The 19,716-nt window shown below is 37.1% G+C and overlaps 1 protein-coding gene across 1 annotated transcript; it reads right to left on the bottom strand.

The window, feature by feature from the left end:
• Positions 1–242: 242 nt before the first annotated feature.
• LOC112786778 (RPM1 interacting protein 13) lies at positions 243–1,886 on the bottom strand. The gene is made up of 3 exons (XM_025830156.3): positions 1,393–1,886; positions 682–768; positions 243–595 (listed from the first exon to the last, which is right to left on the bottom strand). The coding sequence occupies exons 1-3, from the start codon at positions 1,630–1,632 to the stop codon at positions 458–460; spliced, it is 465 nt and encodes a 154-aa protein (XP_025685941.1). The 5' UTR covers positions 1,633–1,886; the 3' UTR covers positions 243–457.
• Positions 1,887–19,716: the final 17,830 nt, after the last annotated feature.

Below are 19,716 nucleotides of genomic sequence, written 5' to 3'. Positions count from 1 at the left end.
TTATGTAGGGCAGTCATAATAAGATGCAGTATATTGGTTTCACAATTTTGATTGGATTTCAATACCGCAATCAAAAGGCAAATTATAATCTCAAGTAAACTTTATGCGTGATATGGGGAATCAAGAAGGAATAATTTGTCACTTCCATCAAGTAAAATTTAGCTAATAAGACCAATTCAATTAGGAATTACCTTGGTATACTTTGAAAAAGACTCTTCGTACCAGCAAAGTTGCAAACTACCTGAGTAAAATACTAAAAAACATCATATTGGATATTCCTGTTCCAAAATTACAATATACTCTGTGCTTAATGCATACAATGATAATTGCAGACACCCCAGAACTATAGTACCCTCTATCCTTCACCAAAATGTAAGCTTACATGATATATGTTATGTTACTAATACTCAACAAGTATATCCAAAAAGCAAACTTCAAAGTTAATCTTTTTATACAACTAGTTAGCCTTAGCTACCAGTCTCATGGCATTCCTCTGGCCCTTCCAGTAACTAGAACCATCTGCATCACAATGCGGGGATAAAGGTTGGGTCCAATATTTACAAGGAGCTGCTGAATCACACACATAGCAGTAGCACTGCAATTGCACCAAAGATTTCCACAAAGTCAAAGGCAAGAATCAGAAAAATGTAATTCCCATTGATAATTATGGTTGATTATTACCATCTCACAATAGCTCTCATGAGGTTTTGTAGTGAATGGAAATTCAAGACAAAGATGCCTTGAGTGCGGATAATCCCTGCAAGCTACCTATATCACTACAACACAACATTAGCCACTATAGAGTGTATGTTTGGGCGCCATTATTTTGTTAAAAAAAAGATCTTTTTTCAATGAAAAAATATCTTTTTTTTTATTTTTTAACGTGTTTGACAAATTTCTAGTAGTAAAAGTAAAAGCACTAGTAAAATAAAAAAAAGATCTTTTTTGAGAAGCTGTAATTTACATCTTTTTTTTTTTAAGATCTTTTTTCCTTAAAAAAAGATGTTTTTCATGTAATAAATAAAAAAAAAAAGTACTTTTATATTGTTATACCCAAACATAATTGATAGATAAAAAGACCTTTTTACATGAGATATCCAAACATAAAATTACTTTTACTTCTCTATAAGATCTTTTAAAAAAAGATAACTAAAAAAAAATCTTTTCTTAAAAGCTCAGCCAAACAAACACAGAGTCTAAAATAGAAGTTGCAAATTTCAGTTAAAACAAACAGGTTTACAACACACACGTCATTGTCAATGATTTTATGTCTAATAAGTGCCCGCTAAATCTCTTATCCTAAAATGTAACTGTTATTTAAGAAAAACGAAAGCAATTAGAAGTGTGCATAACGATTAAGAAGTGGCAAAAAAAAAACGGTTTTGTAGTTACCGGACCAAGTTGGGCAAGAACGGAGACATCAACGGCGGCATCATTATCGTGCAGGGAAATCTTGGAGAAGTCAAGGGACTGAGATGGATCAAAGTCAAGGATGAAGCAATCCTCGGTTTTCTCGAAGCGCTTTATGTCGTCTTTACATTTAAGACAAACTATGGCCCTTATTGGGCTATCTTCTTCTTCTTCTTCTTCGGAACAAACCACCAAATTTTTCTCAGCGTCATTTTCTCCCATGTTTTCTCTCTTTCCGTCTTTCGTTTTCTTGCTTTCTTGAGTTGCGTATTTGGCTGCCAAGAACAAGAAGATACTCAACTTAGCAACTAATTCGAAATTGGGAATTTCAATTCTGATGTCCTTTAGCGTCCCTATCAAATACGACGCCGTTGCAGCTCCTGTGAATGCTCGAGTTTTGTTTTTTGAAGGGCTAGGGGAGGAGGTCGTTTGTCTCTGGATACTGGATACTTCTTTCGATTTTGGACAAATGTGAAATGTCTAAACTTTTTGGGCAAGATCTTTATTAAAACAATTTTCGGCCCAATATCATACAAGATAAAAAAACGTCATCCTTTAAATAATTTCTTTAATCATTTTTTTATTATATTAATTTAAAAAAATTAAATCAAACACATTTAACAGATTTAATGTTAATTTTTCAAAAATTTAAAATAAAAATAAAAAAAAAAACTAAAATCCAAAAATTCGATATTTACCTTCAAATAAGTTTTAAATCCCAAAACAATAATACATTCCAAACAATTCCTAATATCCCAAAACAATTTTAAAATTCAGAAGCTCCTTATCTCCACCAAATCCTCCATCATTACACTCCTCCTCCACACCGCCTCATCCGTCAACGCAATTTTTATCTTTGCCACCTTCTCTACGCCAGAAACACGTTTCTTTAGCACACTCTTCTTCTTTCCCACCTCCTCTGTACCAAAAATACGTCTTGTACATGCCTCTTCCCTACTATTTCCTTCACATTTTCTTAGTAGAGTTCTTTGTTTTTTATCTTTTCTTTTTTTTTTTCGTTTAATAAAAGATTTTATCCTTTTAACTATACATAATTTTGAATGTGTCCGTAGTGTTTTTTGTTTTTTTGAAGTATTTATGTTAATAATTTTCTTTTTGCATTACTCTGTTTAATTTAAAATTTGTTAGATTAATATAATTTAGATGTGTCAATACTTAATTTTAAATGTGTTTATATTATTCATTTAATTTTGAATATGTTTGTATTTTTAAATATTTTCTGTACAAGATTTATGTGTTCTTTTACTTTAACAAACTATTTATTGTTGATATAATTCTTTCTACTTTCTGGGTTTTCTTAAACGCTGCTTTTTTTATTTTTCTTTGCATTCATAATTGTTAGAAAAATTGAGGTTCAATAAGAATTTATCTAACAGCAGAATTACCAAAAATAATTTTTCCACAATCTGTGTAATTAAATAGGTAATACCAAAAATACTCTAAGCAACAAATGTAATGACAGAAATTAAATAATCAAACACCAGAATTTTATTGTGAAAAAATCTGAAAAGAGGGACAAAAAATCTACGGGACCTAGTCCAGTAAAATCTTTCACTATCAAAATAATGGGTACACAATCAGTCTTCCTAGTAGCACTAGGACATCTCAACAATTAACAAAATACATCAAAACTGATGGAATCAACATAAACTCTCCACAAAGTGGGTATCTCAAATCAGACAAAAGAGAAGGCAATACAACTAGCAAGTTATATCCTAATGTTATCTCTACAACAGGAATAACATACTAAAATTTCATAAGAAATAGAGCAAGTTTACCGGTTTAATCTGATCAATATGACATGCACTTTTTCCCTAAATTTCTTCTTCTCTTCTCCATCGAAGCCCTGCTTCGTTTTCTTTCATTCAAAATGAATAAAGCTTCTCTCTATATCTCTCGTGGCTTTTGCCACTTATTTATTTATTTTGTTTTAAAGTTGTGTGGGCCGCACTTGAGGTTGGAGACCTACCAACAAATCTCCCCCTCATCAACTCAAGTGGGGTTAGGCTACTCCACCAAGTCCGCATTCTCTTTGCAGGAATCAAACTTCACTGCAGGTAAACTCTTAGTCATCATATTTGAACCATTATCATCAGTATGGATCTTCTCAAGTGCATATGACTTCATCTCAAGCGTTTGACGTATCCAATGATGCCTTGCCTCTATGTGCTTCAATCTGAAATGAAACGTCATATTCTTACTGAGATGGATAGCACTCTGACTGTCACAAAATAACACAAACTTCTCTTAATTGATGCCTAACTCTTGAAGAAATTTGCAGCAATGTCCTAAGTCCTAAAACTAGCAAAACTAGCAAACAAACCAAAAAATCACGCTATTCACAATATCAACATATATACAATAACTAATAACAAGCGCACATATGCAATTCTCCGGCAATAGTGCCAAAAACTTGATGTGGGATAAATGTCGGTCTAGAATTTCTCAAAGGAATTTCATGCAAGCATAGTCCAAACCAACACTTAATCCTCAATCAAAGTTTAAAAGGTTGTCACAATATAAATCAAAATAACCGAGAGTATTAATCCCGAATCGTTCTCCCTATGAATTGCAATCAAGTGTGCATATTATTGGTTATGGAAAAGTATTTTGGGGTTTTTGGATTTAATGAACAAGAAATTGAAATTAACAACTAAAGAATGTAAATGCTAAAAGCTACACATGGAAAGGATCAAGAGTCAAGGTTTCCTATCTTGGACCATTGACCACAACATGGTAATTACAAAGAGTTAATTCCACTTAGTTATCCTCTAACAATTGAAGGAAAGTAAAGTGGACATAATTGGTCCTAGAACCAATTAACAACCCTAAATCACCAATGGAACTGGACATCAATAATCTCAAGGGACCTAAGTCCTCAATCACAAGCCAAGAGTACCAAAATCTACTCTAAAATCTAACCAAGCATTTTATCAAACACTTAGAAGGCATAAAAGGAAAGCATGGCAAAATAACAAGAAATAATAAAATCTAAACCAAAAGCAAGAAAGCAACATTAAATTGCATTAAAGGAAATCAAAATCAACAAAGGTTCATAAACACAAAAGTGACTAAAATAAGAAATTAACAAGAAGAATTAAAACAACAAAGATGTAGCAACAAGAAATTAAAAGAAAAACTAAATCAAAGCAAGAATTAAACCTAACCTAAGAGAAATCTAACCTAAATCTACCCTAATTCTAGAGAGAAGAGAGAGCTTCTCTCTCTAGAATATGACCTAAAGCATGTTACTAAACTATCCTCATTGCTCTCCACCTTGTCCCATCTTGAATTTAGCCTCTAATAGTTTCAGAAATGAGTTGGATTGGGCTTTGGCAGCTGCAGAAATCGCCCCCAGTGTGGTTCATTAAGTTGGTCACGTGCTGCTTGTCACGCGTACGCATGGCTTGGCGAATTCCTCCTCACACATACTCGTTGCCATGACTTAACCAAATCCACATTTCCTCATGAATTCTCCACCTTGCATAATTTTTCTTCACTTCTTTGATCCAATCCTTCACTACAAAAAAAAGGTTTAAAATGGCATTTATATTACGGCGGTTTTAAAGAACCGCCATAATATCCAGACGTTATGGCGTTTTTGGTTGTTGCCATAATTAACTGTGTATTTAATGGCAGTTCTGGTGATTATGGCGGTTTTGAACCGCCATTATCCCACATATATAAAAGGAAAAAGTGCAATCCCTAACTGAAACACTGTGCATATACACACGATGGCTCGCTCAATCTCCCTTCTATCTCTCCCTCGTCCTCGTGCTCAATCCATCGCTACCGCCACTTTCACCCTCCACCATCGCTTCCTCTTCAACAGAATCAAAGGTTCCAAGCCACACACCTTGTTTTCCCATTGTACGACGATAGTGGATCTCCTTTCAGATCTCGGATCTTCTCCGGTGACATATCCTCTGGCGACGACCTCCTTTGGTCATATCTCTTCCCATGGTAATCTCCTCCGGTGATGTCACCTCCAGCTTCCTCTCCTTTCCATCCTAGCTCTGCGTCTTCTTTGCCAAAATCCTCAGCGCCTCCCTCAGCGTCTTTTTCGATGACATCTCTCTATTGAAGATCTGTAAATCCAAGCCATCACAAACAGAATAAGCACAACTCTCCCCTGCTTCCTCTGTTCTTCTGTAAGTACTATAGATCTCTCTCATCCTTTCTCTTGTACCTTCCTTAATTTTTTATTTTATTTTTGCGGTATAACAATATAATTAATTACTATTTGTTCTTGTGTTGCTGGTTCAATTTGATTAATAATTAAGGTTAAGCATGACATCTTAATTGTATGATTGTTAGGGTTTTGAGAGACAGGAATTGTAGCTTATTGTGTTTTGAGCACCATGTGTTTGTTTTTATGTGTGTGTGATGGTTAATGTATCTAAATTGGTACTTTTGTATATCAGCTTCTATTGTGCTTCTAAATTGGTGGTTAACAATCGAATTCTTTTCAGATGTAAATTGTAAAGTACATTCTTTAAATTCTTGATAATTTGTTCTATTTGTTCATGAAGTTGGCAGAAAATTTATGGGAGAAAGCCCTGGTGAGTGAAGCATCAATTTTCTTCTTAATTTGTTATTCTTTGGTTCATTTATGGCAACACTAACTGTGAGTATTCTTGTCTATCCATATCAAATTTGCTTTAATTCTTCCAAAAAAAGAAAAGAAAAAGTGAATCCATGATTATTGATTTGTTTCCATTCTTACATTATAAATGTTCAATTTTGCTATTCAACCATTGACTTCTGATAATGATTATGTTCTTTTTCTTTTATTTCATTTGATGTGATATAATTTGGTACTTCTAATGTTGCTTGTAATTTTCAATTTTTCATTCATTCTTAATATGAAAGCTCATGCTTTATATCTTACTATGTGGTGGATTGTTTTGTTGAAAGCTTTAAATTTTGTTTGCTTTAAAATTCATTTTTATTTTACTAGCACACAACCTGCTCGATGAAATACTTCAACTAAATTCTGCCCTTATCAATGCTTTTATGACAGAACTGGAACCTGATTCTCCGGTTATCCAGGTGATAACTATGATCTTCTTAAGAGGTTATTTTGGTTATTTAAAAGTTTACTTTATGTTATCAACTAATGTTTTTTCTATTGCAGTGTGATTATAATCATCTTCAGTTGTCAACTAGTTCATAATGGAGAATAAATTTTCCATTGGGATTTCCTTATTTGTCATGCTTAAGAAACATGTTTAATGTATGAAAACTTATTCTATTGATTTTCAGAGAGAACTGCGGTGAAAAGATGGATGAATTTCTTAAGATATGCTTCTACCATTCTGGTCAGTATGACTCTCAGGAAAACTTTGCAGCGCTGGTGATAAACCCCATTTTTAGGGTTTATCTTGTATTGAATTTAGAGTATTTTGATGACCTTTTCTCGCATTTAACCTATGAATTAGCATGGTTTTGTTATCTCTCCCGTATTTGTGCTTAAGTGTAAAAACATGCTTTTTAGGCCTTATTTTGATGAATTTTGATTTCTCCTTGATTCCATAAGGTGCCTTGATGTGTTTGCTAGTAATTCCAAGATTGAAATAGGCCAGGCATGGATCAAAGGAAGCAAGGAAGGAAGCATGCAAGTGGAGGGAAGCACAAAAAGCCAAAGAATTGATCACGGCCAAGCACGCGCACGCGCACAAGGCGCTCGCGCGCACATTGCGGAATTAGCCAGGTACGCACACGCGTACCGTGCGCGCACGCGTACCGTGCGCGCACGCGTCGATGTCTGCACATGACTTCCTTAAAGCAACACGTGCCTAGCGATTTGGGGGTTTTCTGAACCCATTTTTTGGTGCCAATTGCTGATAGAAAGGAATAAAAGGATCAAGGATTAAAGGGGAGATATAATACTTAGATTAGAAGTTAGTCATAGCTTGAGTTTAGAGTAGTTCTAGAGAGAGAAGCTCTCACTTCTCTCTAGGATTAGGATTAGGTTAGGGTTAATCTCTCTTCTTAGATCTAGGTTTAATTCATGTCTTAATTCAATTCTCCTTTGCCAATTCTTAATCTTCTCCTCTTCCTCTCTCTAGTTATGTACTTTAATTCTTGTGATTCTTCACTTTGTTTTGAATAGATTGTTGTTTCTTTTATTCCCTTTCAATAATGCAATTTGAGGTAATTCATGATAATTGTGATTTCCTTGGTTGTTGTTGTTAATTCTTTGTATTCAATTGTAGTTAGAATTCATTCTTGTTGTGATTTGCTACACTTTTCTTTTGTGCCTTCCGAGTGTTTGATGAAATGCTTGGTTGGATTTTTGTATAGATTTTGTTTCTCTTGGCCTAGGTAGAGTGATTAGTGACTCTTGAGTTATCTAATTCCTTTGTTGATTGATAATTAGAGATTGCTAATTGATTTGAATGCCTCTAAAGCTAGTCTTTCCTTTAGGAGTTGATTAGGTCTTGAGGAATCAAATTGATTCATCCACTTGACTTTCCTCCATGGTTAGAGGTTAACTAAGTGGGAGCAATGAACAATTCTCATCACAATTGAGGAGGGTAACTAGGATAGGATTTCTAGTTCTCATATCTTGCCTAGAGCTTTGTTAGTTGTTAGTTTATTTTCTTTGCCATTTATATTTCTTGTACAAAGTCTTAAAACCCCAAAATAACTCACAACCAATAACAAACCACCTCATTACAATTCCTAGGGAGAATGACCCGAGGTTTGAATACTTCGGTTTATATATTTAGGGGTTTGTTTTAGTGACAAACAACTTTTTGTATGAAAGGATTCTTGATTGGTTTGGAAACTATACTTCACAACGAGACTTCATTAGCTAAATTCTAAACCGTCAAGAATTCGTTCGTCAAAATGGCGCCGTTACCGGGGATTTTGCAATGGTGTTGTGTTATTGGTTATTGTACATATGTGAATATTGTGAATAGGTCTATCTTTTGTTTGTTTCTTAATTTTTGTTAGTTTTATTTTGTTCTCTCATTATGAATTCTCACTTTGGCTTTGAGTTTGGTTCTAAGTGTGTTGTAGGAAATGTGGATTTTAATGGCAACATGTACCATGGATGGAACCAACAAAGATGGGAAGAGCCTCAAGGAATCGATCACTCCTATTGGCAACAACCTCCGGATACTTATAGGTATAATTACCATCCTAATACATGTCAATTCAATGGCTATGATGATTCTTTTTGTGACACTCAACAACCACCATCATATGCCTATGAATCTCATCCTCAACATGAACCTCAACCATTCTCACAAGCCTTTCATTACCAAGCACCACCCTATGATCCATATCCATCATATAACCAATCATCCATACCATATTCTTATGGCCATTATGAGCAAGAACCTCTAGAATCACCACAACCATATCAAGATTACTCCCAAGAACCACCTCAATACTCACCATCTCCATACCTTTACCAAGAAGAATCACCTTCCTACTATGAACCCTCTCTCCAAGATGATGAACCTTCCTACCCATCCCAAGCCCCAATAGACGATTCTCTCACTTTGTTACTTCAAGGACAAGAAGCTATGAAGCAGGATACACTTGAGTTTGTGACCAATTTGACCAAGGTGATGCACACTTTAGCCCACCAATGTTTGAATACTCGAGGTGCTTCCGTAGCCACATGTGGAACCGCAAAAGAAGAGCAAAGCATGAAGGAGAGATTGGAAACTCCGGTGGGGGATGAGAAATGCCATTTTGCATTGGAGCAACTAGAGGAAGCTATAATCATTGAAGAAAAGGAAGAAGTGGTTGAAGATTTAGGAGATGTTAAAAGTCCAAGGGAATGTAGCACCATGGAGCACTCTTCCAAGGAGCTTGATATTGATGTTGAAGAGGGTGCGCAACCTCTAAGGCACACCGTCGTTGGAGACTTGGAAGAAGTTTATCAAGAGATGGATTCAATCATGGATGAATTTCTCTCTACAATGGAATCTTCTCCCATTGGACACGGAGTTGAAATTATAGAAGAATGTGCACACCCTCCCATACCCTTGATGGGCAATGAAGAAGAGAGTGAATCGGAAGAGAGCTACCAATAGGAAAAAGTTGAATTGGTGTATATTGAAATTGAAGAATATGGAGAGGTTGATCAAGAGATTGATTCATTCATCAATGAATTCCTATCCAAAATTGAATCACCTCCCATTGAGCAAGAAATCGAAGTTCTTGAAGACAACACCAAACCAAGTGATAAAAGGAAAAAGGTTGAAATTGAAAAAGCTTGCGAAGAGGTGGAAACAACTAAAGAAGAGCTTAAGGAAGTAGACCTTGCATTGTCCAAGTGTGGGGAGGTCCTCCTCCCCAAGTCACCATCCAACACACCGTTCAAGTGGATAAAACTCCTACCCTCAAGCTTCACCTTCTCACTTGAATATGGTTTGATTGAAATGGATGGGCAACTTAGGGCTCTTTGTGAGATCAAGAGTAGAAAGGGGTTGTGTAGTGGTTGGAAGTTTGGAATTAAGCTCATTGAGGTCAAAGCTTCAAAATGTGGGAACTATGATTGGATGCATGCTACCTTGTGTTGGTCTAGGAGGAAGACTTGGTATACTCAAGAGAATTCTATGTCTCAACCACCCGGATGGAAGAATCATGACAATCAACTAGAAGATGGGTGTGAGAATAAGATATGGGATCCCGGATCGAAGCATGTCAACCAACTATGGGAGCTCATTTCTTGGGTAGAACTTTGCCCAAGGATGGTGAATTTGGTTGGAAATTCTGTCAACCAATTGAGAAGCAAGGATCCTTGGAAATTAAAGGATGAGTACAAACATAAGCCACCATGACAATAAGCTCTTCAAAATGTCCAACTTAAGGACTTAAACTAAAAGTGCTAGGTGGAAGACACCCCCACCATGGTAAACTCTTTCCATTCTCTTTTAAATTTGCCTAATAAGTGATTTGAGTTGCCATTATAGGTAGATGTTTCACATAATTTGTTTGTACAATTTAATTGTTAGCTTAGTCACGTGTATGTTGTGTTTAGTAGTAGATGAATAATATCAAATTGCATTTTTGTGAATTGTATGATGGTTGATTGAATAAAGAGTTGCGAGCAGTATAGGGAGCACCTGAGCATATTTTTTCTGCATGAAAAAAAAAGGGGAGGACGCGCGTGCACACCGTACACGCACGCGTCCCTGAGCGGATGCATCATCACCCATATTCCAGAGAGTTGGGCCTCTCTTAGGCCAGTGTTGTGCCTTAAGCCCAATTCCTTCCACGCTGACGCGCACTACGTGCGTGCGCGTCCATACAGCTATAGGGAAAAGCACGCGTACGCACACCTGCCACGTACGCGTCGATCCGCTGCTATAACTTCTGGGCCAAATTCTAGAGAGTTGCGCTGGATCTGGGCCAACTTTAAGCCCCTAGCTCAACTCAACTCACGCGAACGCACGCTGCACGCGTCCGCACCCCTCTCTGTTTCGCTGTCCACGCGTTGGCGTACTTCACGCCTCCGCGCCCAACCAATAAGTTCAAGCCATCCACGCGAACACGCACAGTGCGCGTGCGCGTCGATGCGTATTAGCATCACCAAGGCCAAAGGACCCGAGAGTTGTGCCAACTCTGGGCCTCTTTTGTGCCTTCAGCCCAGCACATCCGCGCCGACGCACACCTTGCGCATCCGCGCGCGTTCCTATTTCTTCATCTACGCGCAAGCGCGTAGGGCGCTCTCGCGCCATTCTTCCATTTCTTCCACCCACGCAAACGCGCAAAGTGCGCGAACGCGTGGATTTGAATTCTCACTTACCCCAGAGACGTGAGCCCTAGCGCATTCGCGCACCCCAACTCTCTCTTCCTCTAACGTTCCATTTTCCCCTCTCCCACCATTCTTCACCTTCTTCTTCTCCTGACCGGCTATCCTCCGGCGAGCGCTCCGTTGCCGTCGTCGCCAACGCCGCCATAACCTCGCTCTCTCTTCCCCTCTTCTCTCTCCCTTTCTCTCTTACTCCTCTGACCTCCTCTCTGCCTCTGTGCCAACCGCCGCGACCACCATCGCTGCCGGTGCAACCCAACAGCCGCGCTGCTCCGGCCAGTTCTTCCTCTCACCGCCTCACTTCACTTTTTTTCTTCCTTTTTCTCGGTTCAATCTCTGCACCCAGGTTCCTCCTCTCCTCTGTTTTACTTTGTTTCGCTACTTTTTGTTAATTACGTTAGTGTAGTTAGAATTAGCCTAGTTAGTTAGTTTGGTTTGATTTAGGTGGTTAGCGAATCTGGGCTGAGTAGTGGATTTAGGCATTGTTTGATTTTCTGTTGCTATATGAAACTGCTCTGTTCTGCTGCATTGCCCTGTGCTCATGTATTCTGTTAATGCTGCTCATTTATGATGAATTGGTGAAGGAATTGTTGATTGTAGCGACTGCTTATACCCTTTGTGCTGTTTGAATTGTTTTGTTGTTAAACTATTGACTGTCTGCTGCTTCTATATGAACTCACATATGGTTTTGTGTTCTTCATTGTTAATGAATCCATATGGAATTTGTTGCGACTGTTTAATTTTGGGGATTAGCCAATTTGCTGCTGAAATGCTGCCGGATTTTCATTAACCACAGTTTTTATATTGATCTTGTTGGATGAATGTAACAACCCTAGTTGATGAATTCTGTTCAATTAGTGTTCTGTTGCCTATATGGTTTTTGAAAACTCCTCAAGAACAAGTTCTTTGGTCATGTTTCCATATTCCTGCTTGTTATTCATGTTGATTTGCTTCTATGCATTGCATGGTTGAATAAGCTTTTCGATTGACCATTGCTTGTAGTTCTCTGGAAGTTATACATTACTAGTGATCCTTCACATTGATTGATGGTTTGTTTCATATTAGTTGCTTTCTAGCAATATCATATTTCATCATCAATGACTTGTTGCAATTCATGATTGTGAACGTGCTTACAGCATTGTTTTGTTCACTCTTTTCAAATTGAGATAGTAATTACCATATCACTAATTTTCAAACTAATTTCTAACTCTAACTCGTTTAACCAACTAACTTCTTTTGGTTTTCAACCTAACTCTTTATGTCATTCTTTTGGATATGGTGCTTTCTGACCTCAATTAATGAATAATGTGCAAGACATGGTTTGCATTCTTGGTTTGAAGTTCGATTTGAATTCTGTATTCTGTTGCTTGCTTTCCAAGAAACCTTCTTCCTTTATTCACTTCATGAATATGCTTTGCTTTGAGTGCTTTGTATCTACTTGGCTATAGGCTTATGTTATATTATCTATGTTTTCAGGATGTCGGATAAAGTAAAGGCTATAGCCACTGCTTCCAAAAAGAGGAAGCGCTCCAAGACCTCTACACCCTCACCATATGCTAACTATGCTAAGAATCCGCTGAATGATGAGGAGAAAGAAAATTAGTTACTTCCATCCACTGATCCAACCAAGTTTCCAAATCTCTACTACGAGCTACGCCTTTCCCGTTATGCAAAGAAAAATCTGAATATTGAGAAGAAGCTGAATCTTCCCAATGATGTGAGGCGTGCCATAAACGCCCGTATTTCTGAGCTGGGCTTGGATTTCGTCGATAGGGACTTGGGACGGATTAACATCTCGTGGGTCAAGGAATTTTACTGTAACTTCTTCCTACAAAACTTGGATTTAGTATACTTGAGGGGTAGAGAGATTATGATCACTGAGGATGCCTTACAGGATGTACTGCTCTGCAGAGTTGGTACTCCTGAGACATGTGCCTACCAGCAGGCAGAGGTAGCTCTCCTCTCCATGACTTTTGACTATGAGGCGCTTAGGCACGTGATCGCTACACCAGATGCTTCCTGGGTGATGGATTCGAGCAACACAAAGCCCAAGGGCATGCTATTTGCATATCTGACTAGGGAGGCTAGGACTTGGCAACAAATATTTGCCCACTATGTCTTCCCTACCACTCACTTTTCAGAGATTCCGATGGATATGCTAGTCTTGATTGGGTGTGTCATGGAGGGGAAGGCGGTATATTTTCCCCGACTGATTAGGCATAGCATGTGGAGAGCTCATATTCGCGGCTTGTTACCGTTCCCGACACTGGTTACTAGCTTAGCTGAGCTAGCTGATGTCCCGTGGGAGGACAATGACGTGACACCACCACCTCCAGATGACGATGACAAGGAAGTTACTATTCCCTGGGGTGTATGGGTACACGAGAAGCCCCCATCTAGCCGCCGTTCTCGAGCTAGAGCGGCAGTCGAGGCACCTATACCATCTTCTTCGACAGCAGCCCCACCTCCTTCAGCACCCGAGCCCACTTACCTACTGGTCCAGCGTCTGTTTTGGTTTTTGGAGTGCGAGAGACTCCATGTCAGACGCCGACTGGATCGGATGGATCAGGCACTCATCTCCCTTGGCGCTGAGTTACCTCCGCTTCCAGACTCTCCGGCCTCCGATGAGCAGGATCATCAAGAGGAGGATGCGGATGAGCCGATTCAGCAGGATGCACCTCCAGCTGCTCCTGACACTACAGAGATTCCACAGACCCATGAGGAGCCGATTCCACAGCCTCAGACAGATTCCGCAGCTATGGTTGTACCTTCCACTGATCCTCCGGTTTAGCATCGAGGACGATGCTTGATCTTAAGTGTGGGGAGGTCACCGGTAGCATCATTAGAAGACCGGTGAACATTTTGGCTGCTTTCCCAGTTATCTTACTTTTCATACCTTTTGTATATATTTGATGCATTTTTAGTTTATTTTGGATACTCTTACTATTTTGGTTCGTTGTGGATACCCCTACTGCTTATTTTGGATTTTAGATGTTTTGGATGCTTTTGGATATTTTAGATACTTTAGATGCTAGATTCCATACTTTTAGTTGAATTTTTCTTTATATACTTTTTCATATTTCTCTTTTTAGCTTATGGTTGTGATTAGAAACCATGTTGGGAATTGTGAAAACTTAGTCACCCTTTTTTCATAGGAAATTGGTTTTAAGTGAAAAAGAAAAGGGTAAACTAAGGAAAATTTTTGAATTTTTCAATCACAACAATGCGTAGTCAAATATTGAGATTTTCCAAGAATTTTAATTATAGGACATAGGGCACCAACCCAATTGATTGAAGGAAACTTTTGGTGCAACTTGCTTGAATTTCATACTTTGTGAAGCATGTATTGAATTAAGAACACAAGCTTGTGAGACTTGAGCCTATTGATGTGGTTACATTTTATAACCACTTATTTTCCATTCTTGTGTGCAATTGTTCTCTTTCTATGATTGTGATCCTTGATTTGCTTGATTCTATATGTCCATTTATTTCTTGTATTCATGCATTTGTATGATTGAGGCCATTATTTCATTAGCTCACTTACCCAATTAGCCTACCTTTTTACTCTCCATTGTTAGCCAATTTTGAGCCTATGCTTAACCAACTTATTCTCATTTTAGCACATTACAAGCCCAAGGCAGAAAACTAACGAAAAGTCCTTGTTTGGATCTTTGATTAGCCTAGGCTAGTGAGAGTATTTATTACTCAAAGTTGGTGAGGCTTGGGAACATTGGATGGGATAAAAAGGGGTAGTACACTTCCATATTTAGGAATTAGGAACATACTCATGTATTGGTTGAATGTATAAGACCTTATGCAATTGATGTCCTTGTACAGAGTATAAAAAAAAAGGAAATATATAAAAAAAAAAGAGAAGAAAAAAAAAAGAGAAGAAAAAAAATAATAAAAGGGGATAGAATGCCCCAAGGTGAAGTTCAACAAAAGGGAATCAATGCATAAGTGTCATGAATCAAGAAATAAGATGCATGAATATGTATAGGTTATTATATAGGGTAGTTAGAGTAGTTTAAATTTGTATAGGTTATTATATAGTTAGGTGGGAAAGTCTATACTAATCAAAGATCTAAACTCTAGCCCACTTAACCATAAATAATCCTACCTTGACCCTAACCCCATTACAACCTAAATGAAAGACCTCATGATGAATCTATGCATACATTGAATAAATGTTGATTGTTAGAAGAAAATCAAACTTTGGAAAGCTTGACTAGAAGAGAATTGAGTGAATTAACCCTTAAACACTTGAGTGAATAGAGCGGATACACATCCGGTGAGGGTTCGAAAGTTCAAATACATGTGTTCACCCATCTTATTTATATTCTTGCAAGTTCGGATTTTTGATATTTCAATACAATTGTGGTTTGGGCTTAATTCCTATTGCCTAGCTTTTGTGCTTACACATGTCTCTTGGGAATTGATTTGTTTGAACTAAGCATTTCCATTTGCTTTAGGTACTTGCATATAGATAGGACTCATATGGTTTAATTGCATTTAATAAATGTCATACCCCTTAGTTCCTTCTTATTTTAGCATGAGGACATGCTAAGGTTTAAGTGTGGGGAGGTTGATAAACCCCATTTTTAGGGTTTATCTTGTATTGAATTTAGAGTATTTTGATGACCTTTTCTCGCATTTAACCTATCAATTAGCATGGTTTTGTTATCTCTCCCGTATTTGTGCTTAAGTGTAAAAACATGCTTTTTAGGCCTTATTTTGATGAATTTTTATTTCTCCTTGATTCCATAAGGTGCCTTGATATGTTTGCTAGTAATTCCAAGATTGAAATAGGCCAGGCATGGATCAAAGGAAGCAAGGAAGGAAGCATGCAAGTGGAGGGAAGCACAAAAAGCCAAAGAATTGATCACGGCCAAGCACGCGTACGCGCACAAGGCGCTCGTGCGCACATTGCAGAATCAGCCAGGTACGCGCACGCGTACCGTGCGCGCACGCGTCGATGTCTGCACATGACTTCATTAAAGCAACACGTGCCTGGCGATTTGGGGGTTTTCTGAACCCATTTTTTTGGCGCCAATTGCTGATAGAAAGGAATAAAAGGATCAAGGATTAAAGGGGAGATATAATACTTAGATTAGAAGTTAGTCATAGCTTGAGTTTAGAGTAGTTCTAGAGAGAGAAGCTCTCACTTCTCTCTAGGATTAGGATTAGGTTAGGGTTAATCTCTCTTCTTAGATCTAGGTTTAATTCATGTCTTAATTCAATTCTCCTTTGCCAATTCTTAATCTTCTCCTCTTCCTCTCTCTAGTTATGTACTTTAATTCTTGTGATTCTTCACTTTGTTTTGAATAGATTGTTGTTTCTTTTATTCCCTTTCAATAATGCAATTTGAGGTCATTCATGATAATTGTGATTTCCTTGGTTGTTGTTGTTAATTCTTTGTATTCAATTGTAGTTAGAATTCATTCTTGTTGTGATTTGCTACACTTTTCTTTTGTGCCTTCCGAGTGTTTGATGAAATGTTTGGTTGGATTTTTGTATAGATTTTGTTTCTCTTGGCCTAGGTAGAGTGATTAGTGACTCTTGAGTTATCTAATTCCTTTGTTGATTGATAATTAGAGATTGCTAATTGATTTGAATGCCTCTAAAGCTAGTCTTTCCTTTAGGAGTTGATTAGGTCTTGAGGAATCAAATTGATTCATCCACTTGACTTTCCTCCATGGTTAGAGGTTAACTAAGTGGGAGCAATGAATAATTCTCATCACAATTGAAGAGGGTAACTAAGATAGGATTTCTAGTTCTCATATCTTGCCTAGAGCTTTGTTAGTTGTTAGTTTATTTTCTTTGCCATTTATATTTCTTGTACAAAATCTTAAAACCCCAAAATAACTCACAACCAATAACAAACCACCTCATTACAATTCCTAAGGAGAACGACCCGAGGTTTGAATACTTCGGTTTATAAATTTAGGGGTTTGTTTTAGTGACAAACAACTTTTTGTATGAAAGGATTCTTGATTGGTTTGGAAACTATACTTCACAACGAGACTTCATTAGCTAAATTCTAAACCGTCAAGAATTCGTTCATCAGCTGGACAAGAAGCTTAAGGAACATGAGGTAATTTTAATTATGGCGCATCATTTTAATTTGTGTCAAGAACTCAAGATCAACATATGAAGGATGCATGAACTTATCCTTTGCTTTTCATTCTATGTATGCTCTTCTAAGCTTTTCTTTCTGATCTTAATTTAGCCATCTGGTTTTTGCTTGTAGAATGGGAAAGCTTCTAATCGCCTGTTCTATCTATCAATTCCTCCAAACATATTCATAGATGCTGTAAAATGTGCCAGTTCATCAGCATCTTCTGGTAATGGTTGGACAAGAGTCATTGTTGAGAAGCCTTTTGGTCGAGATTCAGAATCTTCAGCTGCTTTAACAAAATCGCTCAAGCAATATCTTCGTGAGGATCAAATTTTCAGGTTTTCTACCTAAACCAATTATGTAATCTACTACTTTACAAACTGTAAGTTTCACTACTTAAAATCATGGAGAATCATATACATGATTGATCACTATCTTGGGAAAGAGCTTGTGGAAAATCTCTCTGTTCTCAGATTTTCAAATCTCATTTTTGAACCATTATGGTGAAGGCAGTACATAAGAAATGTACAGTTGATATTCTCAGAAGATTTTGGCACTGAAGGGCGTGGAGGGTAACGATTCTTCCTTAGCTTCATTCACACTTTCTAATATATAGAAGGGATTCTCATTTATTTACTTATCTGTGCAGGTACTTCGACAATTATGGTATAATAAGAGATATTATGCAGAATCACTTACTTCAAATACTAGCCCTCTTTGCAATGAAAACCCCTGTTAGTTTGGATGCAGAGGATATTAGAAATGAAAAGGTCTCATTGTTATAACATATTCTGAATAAGTTCTACAATCGATGAAATAAATGCATGCCTTGAATTTTCTGCCTTGCCTCTTCCAGACAATTCATTTTTCTTCATCTATCTTATTTCAGGGGTTAGGAAGACTTCTTTGATGAACCAGTATCCATTTGGCACTTGAATTTTCAGTATTGTTCATAATCATTATTATTATTAATTTTTTTTAAAGAGCGAAAGTTTAGGTATTATTATTATTATTAATTTTTAGTATTGTTCACTTGAATTTAGGTACGTTTATAGAAAATTCAGCCAGCATTATAAAGCCACAATTGGTACTGATTTCGTCACAAAGGAGCTACAAGTAGATGACTCGTCACTTTACAGGTCAGTAATTTTAAGTTATCTGATAACTTTACTTTTAACTAACACATTCTTATTTTAGTCAAAACAATAAATGAGACTCTTTTGGCAGATTTGGGATACAATAGGACAAGAAAGGTTCAATAGTTTAGGTGCTGCATTTTATAGAGGTGCAGATTGTTGTGTTTTGGTGTATGATGTAAATGCACACAACACATTTGACACACTAAACAATTGGCATGATGAGTTCATTAAACAGGTGTGTACTATTTAGCACCTTTCTAAATGAGCAATACATGAAGATTATATCTTATATGTTTTGGTGTTTGGCCTCAGGCAGATTTGAATGATCATGAAGCATTTCCCTTTGTGTTACTTGGGAACAAGGTTGATGTAGATGGTGGGAACAGTAGAAAGGTATTAAAAAGAGTTTGGGCCTTTGAGATTAATATGCATAGTTTTGAAGTTGAAATCTCATTCAACTTGTTGCAGGTGACTGAGAAGAAAGCTAGGGAATGGTGTGCTTCTAGAGGCAAGTCTGGAGACCCCTTTCTTCATTCAATCCCATTTTAGGTGTGACCCTGATAATCTAAACATATTATTTTATCCTCATGGACTCCTTCCTGTACTCTTCAACTTATATATATGTAACTTGTCGTTTATGAGGGCTATAATTTGTATATTAGATTATGTCATTGAAAGCACTTAATAATTTCTTTAATTTAGTTATCTAATTATTATGTTTATGTCTTTTTTCTTTCCATCCATTCTAGATGATGTCATAAGATCTATGAAAAATCATTCTTCAAACTTTGAAACATGCCACAAAGAGCATACCTGTAGTATATACTTCTTTCACAAGTTGCATTTCTAAAATGATATCTTATATATGCGCATGCATTTACAGATTTATATCAATTTCCATGATATATATATATATATATATATGTTTTTTTTCATCATGCACGAAGAAGAGGATAAGAGCGAGGGTGATGTTCCACTTGTTAGTCTATCTATCATAGATAACAAAACCAGTACTAATCAATTAATGTCCTCCCAACTAGCTCAATCCTTTTTGAATAATGGGAGTTATTTTTTTATCATTATTTATCATATATGCAGTTTGAGTGCTCCAATTTTATCTGGTTTGCTGGTTCCAAACAAAAAGAAAAGTTGCATTTATTTAAGCTCCAAAAGATATTAGGAAATTATTTTCTTTCAAACTAGACAGAGTGCTCTAATAATACATATTATATAAAATGAAGACTAAA

Source organism: Arachis hypogaea, chromosome 20, assembly GCF_003086295.3.
Source record: "Arachis hypogaea cultivar Tifrunner chromosome 20, arahy.Tifrunner.gnm2.J5K5, whole genome shotgun sequence".
NCBI lineage: Eukaryota > Viridiplantae > Streptophyta > Magnoliopsida > Fabales > Fabaceae > Arachis > Arachis hypogaea.
The sequence above is the reverse complement of the archived record's forward strand: the minus strand, read 5'-3'. Positions and strand labels throughout refer to the sequence as shown.

Excerpts from the sequence above, each read along its gene's own strand:
- LOC112786778 (XM_025830156.3), bottom strand. The coding sequence starts at position 1,632 with ATGGGAGAAAATGACGCTGAGAAAAATTTGGTGGTTTGTTCCGAAGAA. Across the intron at positions 769-1,392 it reads TTCTTGCCCAACTTGGTCCG|GTAGCTTGCAGGGATTATCC; the intron begins GTAACTACAAAA and ends GTAGTGATATAG. Across the intron at positions 596-681 it reads ATGAGAGCTATTGTGAGATG|TGCTACTGCTATGTGTGTGA; the intron begins GTAATAATCAAC and ends GTGCAATTGCAG.